General features: G+C 42.6%; 1 protein-coding gene across 1 annotated transcript in view; it reads right to left on the bottom strand.

Annotated features, from left to right (window-relative positions):
- Window positions 1-16356, bottom strand: part of hcn1 (hyperpolarization activated cyclic nucleotide-gated potassium channel 1) — a 302198-nt gene that overhangs the window by 52790 nt on the left and 233052 nt on the right. Inside the window, exon 5 of the mRNA XM_061927116.2 lies at window positions 5328-5474. Coding sequence (XP_061783100.1) covers window positions 5328-5474 — 147 coding nt within the window. The remainder of the gene's footprint in view (window positions 1-5327; window positions 5475-16356) is intronic.

Below are 16356 nucleotides of genomic sequence, written 5' to 3' on the forward strand. Positions count from 1 at the left end.
CAAGCATGACATCTGATCAATTACCATCTTCACATGCAACCCCATTAAGTCCCCTCGCCGCATTCTAAACACCACTGCCGTCCCAGACACTCGCATAAGGGAGGCAGCAGAGGAGGCAGGGAGGTGCAGAGATTTACGGTTATTACCCACAACGCAAAAAAATCCTACAGGCTTTGTTCGCTATGCAAAGTAGGCAAAGTTCAAATCTGCATGGAGACAGCGTCACACCAAGAAATGTGCCCGTGGGACTGGCGAGTAAAGTCACAGCACAAACCATCATTTCACTGTGGAACATCGGATTTTATGGAGACGCCACTTTGGGTTTTTGGCAAAAGGATTTTGGCTTTGGGTGGAAGTGAGGCATCTATGTCCAGTAACATACGCATAACATTGGCTGTTAGTGTCATGCTTTACCGGATGAACTTGGAAGAGCAGTGTCATAGCGGTAAGAAGACTTCTTTCGCCTGAGAATCATTTGTTTTTGGTATATTTCTTTTGTCAGACTTCCAAATTTTAGAAGGAAAGAAATTTCCCTTTTATGCAGAACACACATGTCCACTGCAGAGGACGCAGGCTTTGCAGGAGGATCTGCAAAGGAATCTGGCATGTCATTTATCAAACCATTGAAGCTGCTGCTGGCTCAGGCAAGTGTGACCAACACCTGTGACAACCACATTGATAACGCGACTGCTAACGTTAGAATAATTGTATCTAAGTTATCACAAACACTTTGTCTTTCAATGAGTTCCCAGCGAGAAGCAAAAACATGTCTTTGAACCTACCAAGAAGAAGGCTTGTAAAACTCCACTGTGTAGGGGGGGAAGCAACATGAAGGTGTTTCTGTTTCTTTCATGTATTGTAATCAACAGAAAGATATTGTTTTAACCCAAGGACTACAAAGTGGAGAGAAGGCAGGATCTGCCCAAGTTCCAGACACCTCCTTTTTTAACTCTTTTACGACCTCTTTTTTGAACCGACCTTTGCTTTTGAACTGTTTTGTAATCAAAGGCGATGGCTGTTTACGACCCCGTCCCTTTGGAAGCAGCTGTTGCCATGTGGTCAGGGAAAGTCCAAATAAACACCGCACAAGGGTACAGTGTCCATGCGTCTCTCCTCACTGAGCCAAATTTAATTCTGTCTCTGTTTAATTCTTTGCTTCTTGTCTTGTTTAATAATCCAGTGATTCTGGAACTGTGGTACCGTACGCGGGCTCCATCTAGTGGTACACAAAAGAATCACCGAAGTAAATATTGTTACGATAGGACTTGAGCTGTTATCAAATGCTTATTTTTCACAATTACTCAGGGTTTTTCCTGCGTTCAAAATTGCGTGGCGGCCGCCTCCAGCTAATTTTGTGCTGCCCCCAGCCAGAGCGATTGGTATCGCTCAACACAGCGTAAAGCTCCGGTTGTGTCGATTGAGCGATTGATGTCCCTCTGCGGCAGCTACGTATTATAACTGCAGTTGCATCGTTGTGCCACTATAGAGGCGCTATATCCACAGCAGTGCACAGGAAAGACCTGAAGCAACTACCGAAGAAGAAACAGATCAAATTGGGGTTTTTCCCGCTACTTGGTGCATAACGTTGACCGTCGTAACAAGTGGATTTCTGCCATACTGAGCATGATATACAGACCTACTCAGTGGCCTAGTGGTTAGAGTGTCCGCCTTGAGATCGGTAGGTTGTGAGTTCCCCCGGCCGAGTTATACCAAAGACTATAAAAATGGGACCCATTACCTCCCTGCTTGGTACTCAGCATCAAGGGTTGGAATTGGGGGTTAAATCACCAAAAATTATTCCTGGGCGCGGCCACTGCTGCTCACTGCTCCCCTCACCACCATGGGGGTGATCAAGGGTGATGGGTCAAATGCAGAGAATAATTTCGCCACACCTCGTGTGTGTGTGACAATCATTGGTACTTTAACTTTTTAACTTTAATGATATGAAGGGATCACTGGACTCCTACAGAACACTCCAGACTGTGCTGTGAACAAGTGAACACAGCTAGTAGTGTTAGATTTGTTTCCAACCTTTTTTGACTAATTATAATAGATCGATTGATTGAATCATTTATTAGATGTTTGCATAGGATCAGGTAGAGTTTCATGAGATTGACTGGTACAAGGTCAACTAAATGGAGTTACCCCAAGAAAGCATTACAAGCATGACGTGTTTATTTAAAAACAAGTTTCCTCCGTGTCAGAGTAACGTTTATGTTTTTAAGCGTTGCGGATATGGCAGGCAAAATCAGCCATTACTTTAAAAAGCGATCTCGCGAGGAGGAAAGTCAAGAGTCCAGGTGAAACAGAGCAGAGAAATTAACGTAACAGGCAGTTAAAATGTAAATATTCATGGTGGTGACATGTGGACATTTTTGTCCACAGAGCGCTTGAAGTCTGCTTCAAAATCATCTGTGAGTGTCTCAAGCAAAAGTGGCCCCACCACACAAGCTATGAGCCCATCATTCTCTTCTGCATGCGCTTAGGCCACCGGTGTCAAACTCAAGGCCCATGTTAAACATCATTTTATCTGGCCCGCAAACACCTGGAAATGATATGTGTCAATAAAGTACTTCATATTTTCTCACTAAATGTAATGGATTTTTTTTTCATTTTGACAAAATATATGTACTGCTTGAAATTGCATGCATTTTAAACTTGAATAGTATCCAATACTGCAACAAATATTACAGTACATTATCAGACTTTCCAAAAAATGTTGGTCCAAATAAAAATAAATATCTGCTTGACTTATGATTTGACAGCAAACTACCCATTAAATTAATAAAAATTATTAGAGATGTCCGATAGTATCGGACTGCCGATATTATTGGTTGATAAATGCTTTAAAATGTAATATCGGAAATTATCGGTATCGGTTTCAAAACTATCTGTATCAGTTTCAAAAAGTACAATTTATGACTTTTTAAAACGCCGCTGTGTACACGGACGTAGGGAGAAGTACAGAGCGCCAATAAACCTTAAAGGCACTGCCTTTGCGTGCTGGCCCAATCACATAATACTTACGGCTTTTCACACACACAAGTGAATGCAAGCATACTTGGTCAACAGCCATACAGGTCACACTGAGGGTGGCCTTATAAACAACTTTAACACTGTTACAAATATGCGCCACACTGTGAACCAGGGGCGTCACTAGCTTTTAAGGACAGGAGGGGCTTAGCCCCCAGGAGATGCACAGGATGCGAGCAAACGTTACGCATAAGCACAAAACTTCACAAACGGCTAACAAAGACTTAGAAATTATTCATTGTTATTATTATTATTTTAAAAAAATGCACGGGACGAAATGAAATGCTCCCCGGGACGATGGCTTTTAACCATTTTTTTCCTTTTTCTTTTTATGTATTTATTCATTTTACATTTTATATTAAATGTCTTGGTTTTTCCTCCCTCTGAAAATCCTATGAAATGTTTACTAAGCCATCCTATAATAATACAACAGCTATTAATGTAACAATACAATAAAACAAATATATTTAATGATGTTTTTTTCATTATTTTAACAATAGGCTAATGTATATTACTTTATATACCGGTAGATTCTACAAGAAACACAAAACTTAAAAACTAAATTATTTACAATTGCACACACAAGGTTTTGTGCAGCTTCACTCATTGTAAAGGAAGATAATGTGCTTCTTACACCTGCAGGACCGCAAGCAAGGTCGCAGAGAAAATGCGGACTGGAATTTGAGTGATGTGGGCATTTTCTATATGAACAAGTGGAATGGATTGGATACCGACGCACTAAAGGGGCTCTCTACCTTACGCTACGAAGTGAGGGGAAACTGAGTGAATAATAACAGGTTATATGATTATTCATTTAAACTCATATTCGGGCCACTTTATAATGACTATGTCGGCATGTATTTGTAAAAAAAACAACAAAAAAAAACAAATTATTTAGGGGGGCTTAAGAATATTTTAGGGGGGCTTGAGCCCCCCTAAAATATGCCTAACAACGCCAATGCTGTGAACCCACACCAAACAAGAATGATAAACACATTTCGGGAGAACATCCACACCGTAACACAACATAAAGACAACAGAACAAATACCCAGAACACCTTGCAGCACTAACTCTTCCGGGACGCTACAATATACACCCCCGCTACACCCTCCCCGCCCCCACACCTCAACCCCGCCCACCTCAACCTCCTCATGCTCTCTCAGCGAGAGCATTTCCCAAATTCCAACCTGCTGTTTTGAGGCACGTTAAAAAAAAATAATGCGCTTTGTGACTTCAATAATAAATATGGCAGTGCCATGTTGGCATTTTTTTCCATAACTTGAGTTGATTTATTTTTGGAAAACCTTGTTACATTGTTTAATGCATCCAGCGGGGCATCACAACAAAAATAGGCATAATAAGGTGTTAATTCCACGACTGTATATATCGGTATCGGTTGATATCGGTATCGGTAATTAAGAGTTGGACAATATCGGAATATCGAATATCGTCAAAAAAGCCATTATCGGAAATCTCTACAAATTATAATACATTTTACTGTGTTCTTTACAGCGTATTACTGTAAATTGAAAAAAACTACAATTTTATTGCCCGTTAAAATTCTGGCGCATGGTCAGGATTGTACCACCTGTGCCTCAACTTGAGCTAGGAAAAACCCTGTTACTAATTGTGTTAAATTAAATTTGCTCGTCGGCGAGATACATTTGTTTGGCTTTCAAGCTTGTCGCATCCACACGCACACTATGAATTGATTAACGTGGACCCCGACCTAAACAAGTTAAAAAAACGTATTCGGGTGTTACCATTTAGTGGTCAATTGTACGGAATATGTACTGTACTGTGCAATCTACTAATAAAAGTCTCAATCAATCAATCAAACACAAAAACAGTCCCATAGAAGCAACTAACAATTTGCAGTCATTTTGTTGTTACGAGAGAATATACATTCAATGATAGCTAAGGTAAGCTATCAAAATCGCTATCCTTAGCTAACAAAACACACAGCTAATGCGCGTGCGTTATGTACGAGCGTGGTTTATGTCATTATATACTAAAAGTTGCGGAATACAATGCTTAAAAACACAATAGAAAGGAGTGGGACAGGCTAGCATAGCTATGTTAACTAAAGTGCTAACATTATAGTCACATTTAAACAGCAGCACCATGCTAGGTTTGCAAAGTAAAATGATAACGCATACAGCTAGTACGTCTGTATATATGTATATTTTTTTGTTTTGTTTTGTTTTTTTTGTCTTCAGTGAATACATTACCAAATTGTTCATGATAGCTGACCTAAATGCATCAGCGCTCAGTCAGGAAAGGTTTTTCTCACCTCTTTGAGCGGGTCGTTGAGTTCGCTCAGGATGTTGTCCTCGTCGAAGATCTTGCCCTGGTAGCGATGCTCGTAGTAGTCGTGTATTTTCTGCCGCATGTCTGCCGGAAGCTTGTGGAATGACATGTATTGTTCCACTTGCTTGTACTGGGGAGGCAAGCAAAGACAGGAAGACGTTGAGGTTGACGCTCTCTCATGTCAAACGTCAAATGTCCTAATCAAGAGTTGATTTTACAGCACATAACATCGTCTTGTATCTGTAGATAAGGGGGTGCCAGGTGGAGGCCGGGCAGCAGAGATACATTTGCGGCCGTAGGCGACGTCAGGACAGGTTGTAGCTGTAATTATCCTCAAACAAGCATGAAGCCAGGACCTGACGGGCGGCCGAGCCATGATCTTAATGTGAACTAGTGAGCTACTTCGGACATCTGACAGGAGCTCATTGATCGTATTGATTGCCATTTGACTGTAATGTGGTGTGTAACATTGTCCCCGAATACATTCATCCTCAAACACAGTAGTTGAAGTGGGCACGTTGTATAAATCATAAATAAAAACAGAATACAATGATTTGCAAATCCTTTTCAACTTATATTCAATTGAATAGACTACAAAGACAAGATATTTAACGTTCGAACTGGAAAATGTCAGAGTAAGTTTATGTATGTAATCACAAAAGTTTCTGTTTTCGGAAATTTCCGGCGAGCAGACGAGGCTGTCTTTGTTGTACCAAGCCAAAGGCTGGTAAAATTCCATTGTGTACGATGGGAGGACACGGGAAGGGTTATCTATCGCATACTTGCCAACCTTGAGACCTCCAATTTCGGGGGGTGGGGGGCGTGGTTGGGGGCGTGGTTAATATATATATATATATATATATATATATATATATATATATATATATATATATATATATATAAGAAATACTTGACTTTCAGTGAATTATAGCTATCCATCGATCCAGTTTTTACCGCTTGAATTCTAGCTATATATAGTTAAGGGTTGAATTGTCCATCCTTGTTCTATTCTCTGTCAGTATTTCAGAACACACACATTATACAAATATCCATCCATCCATCCATCTTCTTCCGCTTATCCGAGGTCGGGTCGCGGGGGAAGCAGCTTAAGCAGGGAAGCCCAGACTTCCCTCTCCCCAGCCACTTCGTCCAGCTCCTCCCGGGGGATCCCGAGGCGTTCCCAGGCCAGCCGGGAGACATAGTCTTCCCAACGTGTCCTGGGTCTTCCCCGTGGCCTCCTACCGGTCGGACGTGCCCGAAACACCTTCCTAGGGAGGCGTTCGGGTGGCATCCTGACCAGATGCCCGAACCACCTCATCTGGCTCCTCTCGATGTGGAGGAGCAGCGGCTTTACTTGAATGACAGAGCTTCTCACCCTATCTCTAAGGGAGAGCCCCGCCACTCGGCGGAGGAAACTCATTTCGGCCGCTTGTACCCGTGATCTTGTCCTTTCGGTCATGACCCAAAGCTCATGACCATAGGTGAGGATGGGAACGTAGATCGACCGGTAAATCGAGAGCTTTGCCTTCCGGCTCAGCTCCTTCTTCACCACAACGGATCGATACAGCGTCCGCATTACTGAAGACGCCGCACCGATCCGCCTGTCGATCTCACGATCCACTCCCCCCCCACTCGTGAACAAGACTCCGAGGTACTTGAACTCCTCCACTTGGGGCAAGATCTCCTCCCCAACCCGGAGATGGCACTCCACCCTTTTCCGGGAGAGAACCATGGACTCGGACTTGGAGGTGCTGATTCCCATCCCAGTCGCTTCACACTCGGCTGCGAACCGATCCAGTGAGAGCTGAAGATCTTGGCCGGAGGAAGCCATCAGGACCACATCATCTGCAAATAGCAGAGACCTAATCCTGCAGCCACCAAACCAGATCCCCTCAACGCCTTGACTGCGCCTAGAAATTCTGTCCATAAAGGTTATGAACAGAATCGGTGACAAAGGGCAGCCTTGGCGGAGTCCAACCCTCACTGGAAACGTGTCCGACTTACTGCCGGCAATGCGGACCAAGCTCTGACACTGATTATACAGGGAGCGAACTGCCACAATAAGACAGTCCGTTACCCCATACTCTCTGAGCACTCCCCACAGGACTTCCCGGGGTACACGGTCGAATGCCTTCTCCAAGTCCACAAAGCACATGTAGACTGGTTGGGCAAACTCCCATGCACCCTCAAGGACCCTGCCGAGAGTATAGAGCTGGTCCACAGTTCCACGACCAGGACGAAAACCACACTGTTCCTCCTGAATCCGAGGTTCGACTATCCGGCGTAGCCTCCTCTCCAGTACACCTGAATAGACCTTACCGGGAAGGCTGAGGAGTGTGATCCCACGATAGTTGGAACACACCCTCCGGTTCCCCTTCTTAAAGAGAGGAACCACCACCCATAGCAGGGGCCATAGAGGTCGGCTTATGTAGCCGAGGATCGGACCGCCAAGTGCCCTGCCCTCGACTGCCGCCCAGCTCACACTGCACCCGACCTCTATGGCCCCTGCTATGGGTGGTGAGCCCATTGGAGGGGGGACCCACGTTGCCTCTTCGGGCTGTGCCCGGCCGGGCCCCATGGGGACAGGCCCGGCCACCAGGCGCTCGCCATCGTGCCCCACCTCCGGGCCTGGCTCCAGAGGGGGGCCCCGGTGACCCGCGTCCGGGCGAGGGAAATCTGGGTCCTTGGTTTGTGTTCTTCATCGAGGTCTTCGATATATACATTATAAAATCAATAAGAAAAGGGGAGCTCTAATTTGGGAGTCTGAATTAGGATCAGAAGTTCCTATATAAACATTGCGTACTCACGTCGCCATTTTGTATTGATTACTGCAGCTGTGCACTGGATTCATTCACAAATACAAACTACAACTCACAAACACTTTAGAGTTAGGCTCCACCATCAGAATGTGTACTTAAACTTATAAAGATCACATGGATATTATTCAGTGAGTTGATTCACCAAAACTAACCTGTTATACAGGAGGAAAAAGCACACAGGACGTTTCAATTGTTCACAGACTGGTCGCTCTCATCAGAATGACAAGACACGTCCGGTCTGCAGGTGATAGCATTCAATTGGGAAGAAACGCCCTACTGCCCCCTACTGACCAATGTGAATACTGATAAATGTGTAATGACAGCTCCAAAAACGAATTCAAACCACAAAATAAATTATATAAATCAACACAAAAATGTGACACATTATGGGTGGGTCACATATGCATGTACAGTAGATAGCAGTATTGTCCTGTTTAAAAGTGTCACAACATTGCTGTTTACGGCAGACGAACTACTTTACAGTTAACGAAAACTTGACTGCTGTTGTTGTGTGTTGTTACCGCGCTTGGAGGACGTTAATGAAACTGCCTAACAATAAACCCACATAAGAAACCAAGAACTCGCCCTCGATCATTCTACAGTTATAACGTGATTGGGCAGGCATGCTGTTTATATTGTGGGAAAGTGGACGTGAAAACAGGCTGTCAACACGTCACTCAGGTCCGCATGGAGCTGGAGGGGGCGTGGCCTCCAGCTCCGCCTGAATTTCGGGAGATTTTCGGGAGAAAATTTGTCCCGTGAAGTTTTCGGGAGAGGAGCTGAATTTCGGGAGTCTCCCGGAAAATCCGGGAGGGTTGGCAAGTACGATCTATTGTGATCCAAGACCTGCCCAAGCTCGATCCAGGACCCGAGGCATCTTCTTCTTTTGTGTTAATGTGACCGAAAACAATGGCTGTTTACATGCCCCCCATTCCTTTAGAACAGTAGTTCTTAACTTTGTTGGAGGTACCGAACCCCACCAGTTTCATATGCGCATTCACCGAACCCTTCTTTAGTTAAAAACAAAATGTTTTTTTTTAAAATTCAAGACAAAGTTATGTTTTTGGTAACACTTTAGTATGGGGAACATATTCTAAGTAACAAAGACTTAATTTAGAGTTATTTGGTTAGGGTTAGGGTTAGAGCCAGGGTTAGGGTTATAACAAGGCCATGCCGAATAAGGCATTAATAAGTACTTAATAATGACTAGTTAAGAGCCAATATGTTACTAATTTGCATGTTAATAAGCAACTAATTAATGGTGAATATGTTCCCCATACTAAAGTGTTACCATGTTTTTTTTACTGGTGCACAACATGAACCATGCATGAACATCACCTTGTTCAAAGAACAAAACCAACAAAAATTACACACCTGCAAATCAGTGTGACTTCTGCTGTTGCCGTATCCGTAATACGCCGATAGGGAGAAGTTTTTATTTACACGATGAGTCGGGTGTGTTTTGACCTCCACCGAACCCCTGAGCCCGACTCACCGAACCCTTAGGGTTCGATCGAACCCAGGTTAAGAACCACTGCTTTAGAAACAGCTATTATTATGTAAACAGGGAAAGTCCAAATAAAAAAGGTGGAGTAGATTTCTCTAGCCAGAGCGTGCTGAGACACTGTCCAAGGGTACAGTGTCCAGGCGTCTCTCCTCAAATTGAGCCAAATTGAATTCTGTCTGTTTATTTCCTTGCTTCTTGTCTGTTTTAATAGATGTCATCGATGTTTAAACCTGACAAAAACTTTGTAATTTTTTGCAAATATTAGCTTTTTGGGAATTTGATGCCCGCAACATGTTTTAAAAAAGCACAAGTGTAAAAAAAAGACTTTGAAAGCTGAGGAATGCTCATCAAACACTTATTTGGAACATCCCACAGGTAAACAGGATAATTTGGAAGTGGTGGGTGCCATGATTGGGTATAAAATCAGCTTCCATGAAAGGCTCAGTCATTCACAAACAAGGATGGGGTGAGGGTCACCACTTTGTCAACAAACGGGTGAGCAAATTGGCCAACAGTTTAAGAACAACATTTCTCAACCAGCTATTGCAAGGAATTTAGGGATTTCACCATCTACGGTCCGTAATATCATCAAAAGGTTCAGAGAATCTGGAGAAATCACTGCACGTATGCAATGATATTACGGACCTTCGATCCCTCAGGCGGTACTGCATCAAAAAGCAACATCAGTGTGTAAAGGATATCACCACATGGGCTCAGGGACAATTTAGAAAACCACTGTCAGTAACGACAGTTTGTCGCTACATCTGTAAGTGCAAGTTAAAACTCTACTATGCAGAGCGAAAGCCATTTATCAACAACGCCCAGAAACGCCCCCGCTGGGCCTGAGCTCATCTAAGATGGACTGATAGTGTTCTGTGGTCTGAAGAATCCACATTTCAAACTGTGGACGTCGTGTCCTTCGGACCAAAGAGGAAAAGAACCATCCGGATTGTTATAGGCGCAAAGTTGAAAAGCCAGCGTCTGTGATGGTATGGGGGTGTATTAGTGCCCAAGATATGGGTAACTTACACATCTGTGAAGGCACCATTAATGCTGAAAGGTACATACAGTTTTTGGAGCGACATATGTTGCCATCCAAGCAACGTTATCATGGACACCCCTGCTTATTTCAGCAAGACAATGCCAAGCCACGTGTTACAACAGCATGGCTTCGTAGTAAAGGAGTGTGGGTACTAGACTGGCCTGCCTGTCGTCCAGACCTTTCTCTCATTGAAAATGTGTGGCACATTATGAAGCCTAAATACCACAATGGACTGTTGAACAACTTAAGCTGTACATCAAGCAAGAATGGGAAATAATTCCACCTAAAAAGTTTAAAAAATGTGTCTCCTCAGTTCCCAAACTGTATCTGAGTGTTGTTAAAAGCAAAGGTCATGTAACACAGTGGTAAAAATGCCCTGTGCCAACTTTTTTGCAATGTGTTGCTGCCATTAAATTCTAAGTTAATGATTATTTGCAAAAAAAAAACAAGTTTCTCAGTTCGAACATTAAATATCTTGTCTTTGCAGTCTATTCAATTGAATATAAGTTGAAAAAGATTTGCAAATCATTGTATTCTGTTTTTATTTATGATTTACACAACGTGCCAACTTCACTGGTTTTGGCTTTTGTAAATAAAAAATACAATACTATTTGTGAAATTAAATAAAAAATAATTGTGGAACGACACTTTTTTATTTCTGAAACAAAATAAAAAATAAAAAAATGTTTGCACTTAATTACCTGCGAGTAGAAGCCACATATTCAAAGCTCAATTGTGTTAGTAAACACCAAGCAGTGGTGGTAAAAAAAATGGTGGTATTTGCAAGGCAATATATTTTTTAGCTGGTACTTGGTGAAAACGGGGCAAAACCCCACATTTACTTAATATATGCTGCACCATCCATTATCGTATTTTTCGGACCAAAGGGTGCACCGGATTATAAGGCGCACTGCAGATGAGCAGGTCTATTCAGGTCTATTTTCATACAAAAGGCGCAACGGATTATAGGGCGCATTAAAGGGGTCATATTATGATTTTTTTCTATATTTAAAACACTTCCTTGTGGTCTACATAACATGTAATGGTGGTTCTTTGGTCAAAATGTTGCATAGATTATGTTTTACAGATCATCCATAAGTCGCTTTCTGACAGTCGCTTCATGATGCGCCGTTCTGTGGGCGGTCTTAGTCACGTGGCTCACCTTCGACAGCGTCTTTTCCCCGTCATCTTTGTTGTAGCGGAGTGGAAGAAGTGTCAAAAGATGGAGCTAACTGTTTTAATGACATTCAGACTTTACTTCAATCAATAATGGAGCAGCATCTCCTCATCCGTGGCTCAATAATGCAACAACGCTGGAAATGTGTCCCGTGAAAAACCGTCCAAATATGTTGACACGCACACGTAGGAAGAGGGATTCTCTGTTAATCATTTGTCTTTGCTGCACGATCGCCTTCTTTCTCACAGCCGTTACTGCGCCAGTTTGCACGCAAATAGACTTAGACAAACTTTATTGATCCACAAGGGAAATTGTTCCACACAATAGCTCAGTTACAAAGGATGGAAAGGATAAAGATGGAAAGGATAATGCACACAAGGGCACAAAAAGAGGGTGAAAACAAAAGGTATACATTATTATAAATTAAATTAAATTATTAATATAAATATATTATGAATTTATATATATATATATATATATATATATATATATATATATATATGTATTAATATAAATTAATTTTATATAAATTTCAAACATGCTGAATATCAACGCAAAACAGCGGCCACAGAACAGTTTTGGGATTGATAAACCATATAGCGAGTGCTAAATGATTATAATAGCATATCCTTCTTCCACTATTTTGGGCATTCTTATATTTACTATATATTTTGCATTTCGACGAGGAAAATAGGTTCTGGGGAGCCAGGCTGCCCTGATGGAACCATTGCAGCGGGGTACGTGAGAGATTCCTGGGATACATGGAGAATCATGTGCCTATCAGTCTTTTCCATCGAGGACGTGGAAGACATCTACCTATTTGGAACCGTGATCGCGGGGTACCTGCTGATTGGGCTGGGCATTGCTCTGGTGTATCGTCAAATTCGTAAGATGATGGCAGCCACTCAAGGAGCCCAAAGGCTGTTTGTCGCAATGGAAGGATTGGGCCGGGCTGTGGCATCACAGTCTGGGGCGATTCCTGAACTGAATCGCAAAATGGATCACATCATGGAAAAGTTGGTTGAAACCCCACCCCCACCCCATCACTTGATTCCGTTTCATAGCAGCAGTCAATCTCCAGGGTTCCAACTCCTCCCCCCACTCTGTTGCGAGTTGTCATGATTATATGTAACATGTTTATTTGTGCATGGCATGGAGGTTTTTTCTCACTCCAGACTAGGTCCCCTTAGGAGCCCAGTCTAGATTGTAATTTTTTACTCATCTTCTTCCCCAGCGTTTTACCTTTGTTTGTCTAATCTTGAACGGGTTGTGCTGACAACATAGTTTTGTTGTACTTGTGCAATGACAATAAAGTCCTATCCTATATGAACTAAGATAAACACGCTAAATGGATCTCACTCCGTAGACACTCAGCTTTGCGTGCGCTAACAAATTTGCACATGTTTTAATACACAAAAACCTTTAGTAGATCAGGCCTTCAGTACATTTTCCTGGACAATTTTCTGCATTACTACGGTTTTACCACGGTCTCCCAAAATTAATGTAGTCCTAAAGCGGTGAAACGTTCTACCTACACTAGCCGGGAAGCAAGTATTGACCCAAAGAAGAGAGAAGCTCATTTATTAGCATCAGCAACAGATTTTTTCCTCACAGACTTCACCGGCTGGCAGGAGAATCCCCCTTGCAGCCGAGAGTAAGCGCGGTCTTTCATGTTGTCACAGGTAATGAAGGTGGAGGTGAGAGGTATTAGCGGCACATGCTAGTGCTGTGGCGTGATGCGAGTGACAACAACGCTCTCCATTGATTCTCCCAGCAGCTGCAGACAAGTGATAAGGGCTCGGGTCATTGTTTGGGAAGGAAGTGGGTGGCGGGGATATTTATTTATTTGGAGTGTCCGTGTCCATTTGGAATAGGATGGGTAATACACAATTCATGATCAACTGGCCTGTACTTTACATTACTATCACCCTACCTTTGTGCATGTAGTAGTTCAACACCAGGAAGTCAGTGCAAGTATAATTACCTTTTTAGGTAATTGTCATATTTACAGAAATTAACAACTTAGCTGACTATGGGCCTGGTTTACTAAGGTTCACATACCACACGGTGAACAGTGTGTGCAATCTATAAAATAGCCTGTGCTATTAGTGGGCGTGTTGCAAGCAATTTACTAACACTGCGTGTGCAATTGAAAATTGGTGCAGACCGCCTTATTTATATGAGGATTTTGTGTGTATTGTATGGGGCATCAACCACTTTTATTGCACGTCCATGTTGTCATACTCCTACAGTAACTGTGGTGTTTTGCTATGTTTTCAAATATGCAGTAGACATCTACCATTTGTATGGGCATTTTAGAAGAAGTCGTGTAGTGCATCTACAAACCCCGTTTCCATATGAGTTGGGAAATTGTGTTAGATGTAAATATAAACAGAATACAATGATTTGCAAATCCTTTTCAACCCATATTCAATTGAATACACTACAAAGACAACATATTTGATGTTCAAACTCATAAACTTTTTTTTTTTTTTGCAAATAATAATTAACTTACAATTTCATGGCTGCAACACGTGCCAAAGTAGTTGGGAAAGGGCATGTTCACCACTGTGTTACATGGCCTTTCCTTTTAACAACACTCAGTAAACGTTTAGGAACTGAGGAGACACATTTTTTTAAGCTTCTCAGGTGGAATTCTTTCCCATTCTTGCTTGATGTACAGCTTAAGTTGTTCAACAGTCCGGGGGTCTCCGTTGTGGTATTTTAGGCTTCATAATGCGCCAGACATTTTCAATGGAAGACAGGTCTGGACTACAGGCAGGCCAGTCTAGTACCCACACTCTTTTACTATGAAGCCACGTTGATGTAACACGTGGCTTGGCATTGTCTTGCTGAAATAAGCAGGGGCGTCCATGGTAACGTTGCTTGGATGGCAACATATGTTGCTCCAAAACCTGTATGTACCTTTCAGCATTAATGGCACCTTCACAGATGTGTAAGTTACCCATGTCTTGGGCACTAATAGACCCCCATATCATCACAGATGCTGGCTTTTCAACTTTGCGCCTATAACAATCTGGATGGTTCTTTTCCTCTTTGGTCCGGAGGACACGACGTCCACAGTTTCCAAAAACTATTTGAAATGTGGACTCGTCAGACCACAGAACACTTTTCCACTTTGTATCAGTCCATCTTAGATGAGCTCAGGCCCAGCGAAGCCGACGGCGTTTCTGGGTGTTGTTGATAAACGGTTTTCGCCTTGCATAGGAGAGTTTTAACTTGCACTTACAGATGTAGCGACCAACTGTAGTTACTGACAGTGGGTTTCTGAAGTGTTCCTGAGCCCATGTGGTGATATCCTTTACACACTGATGTCGCTTGTTGATGCAGTACAGCCTGAGGGATCGAAGGTCACGGGCTTAGCTGCTTACGTGCAGTGATTTCTCCAGATTCTCTGAACCCTTTGATGATATTACGGACCGTAGATGGTGAAATCCCTAAATTCCTTGCAATAGCTGGTTGAGAAAGGTTTTTCTTAAACTGTTCAACAATTTGCTCAAGCATTTGTTGACAAAGTGGTGACCCTCGCCCCATCCTTGTTTGTGAATGACTGAGCATTTCATGGAATCTACTTTTATACCCAATCATGGCACCCACCTGTTCCCAATTTGCTTGTTCACCTGTGGGATGTTCCAAATAAGTGTTTGATGAGCATTCCTCAACTTTATCAGTATTTATTGCCACCTTTCCCAACTTCTTTGGCACGTGTTGCTGGCATCAAATTCTAAAATTAATGATTATTTGCAAAAAAAAAAATGTTTATCAGTTTGAACATCAAATATGTTGTCTTTGTAGCATATTCAACTGAATATGGGTTGAAAAGGATTTGCAAATCATTGTATTCCGTTTATATTTACATCTAACACAATTTCCCAACTCATATGGAAACAGGGTTTGTACATTGGCACCACTTTTAATTTTTATTTTTTTTACCGTTTTTTACCGTGCTCATTGGAGAGAGGCTGCGCTTTAAGTTAAAGTTAAACGCTCAAAATGCAGAAAATGCATACGTGGAGGGAGATGTAGCCAGCGCTGCCTGCAGTAGCAAAGGTCACCGCCTCTGTCCATGGTGCTGAGGACAGAGCACCATCAGACGGGGGCGTGGCAGTGCTGACGGCGAGACACAGCTGGCAGGTGATTAGATTTCACAGGTGGTACGTGTTAATCTAATCATCTGTTGTCTTTAACAGTAAGCGGCCGGGAGCAGGAGGAGAGAGAGGATACGGACGTGACTGAAAAGTCACGTTCTGCTGGAGAAAGAGTTGGACACAAATCTATGCACATTAAACACTTTGTTAAAACTGCACGCTTGGCTCTTGTGCCGTGTCTACAGTGGAACTGCTAGGAGGCAACTTCCACAGCATACTTCAAGAAAATGTTTTTCTATATGAAATATTTTTATAATATATACATATATACAGTACAGGCCAAAGGTTTGGACACACC

Source organism: Nerophis lumbriciformis, linkage group LG32 (assembly GCF_033978685.3).
Source record: "Nerophis lumbriciformis linkage group LG32, RoL_Nlum_v2.1, whole genome shotgun sequence".
Lineage (NCBI taxonomy): Eukaryota > Metazoa > Chordata > Actinopteri > Syngnathiformes > Syngnathidae > Nerophis > Nerophis lumbriciformis.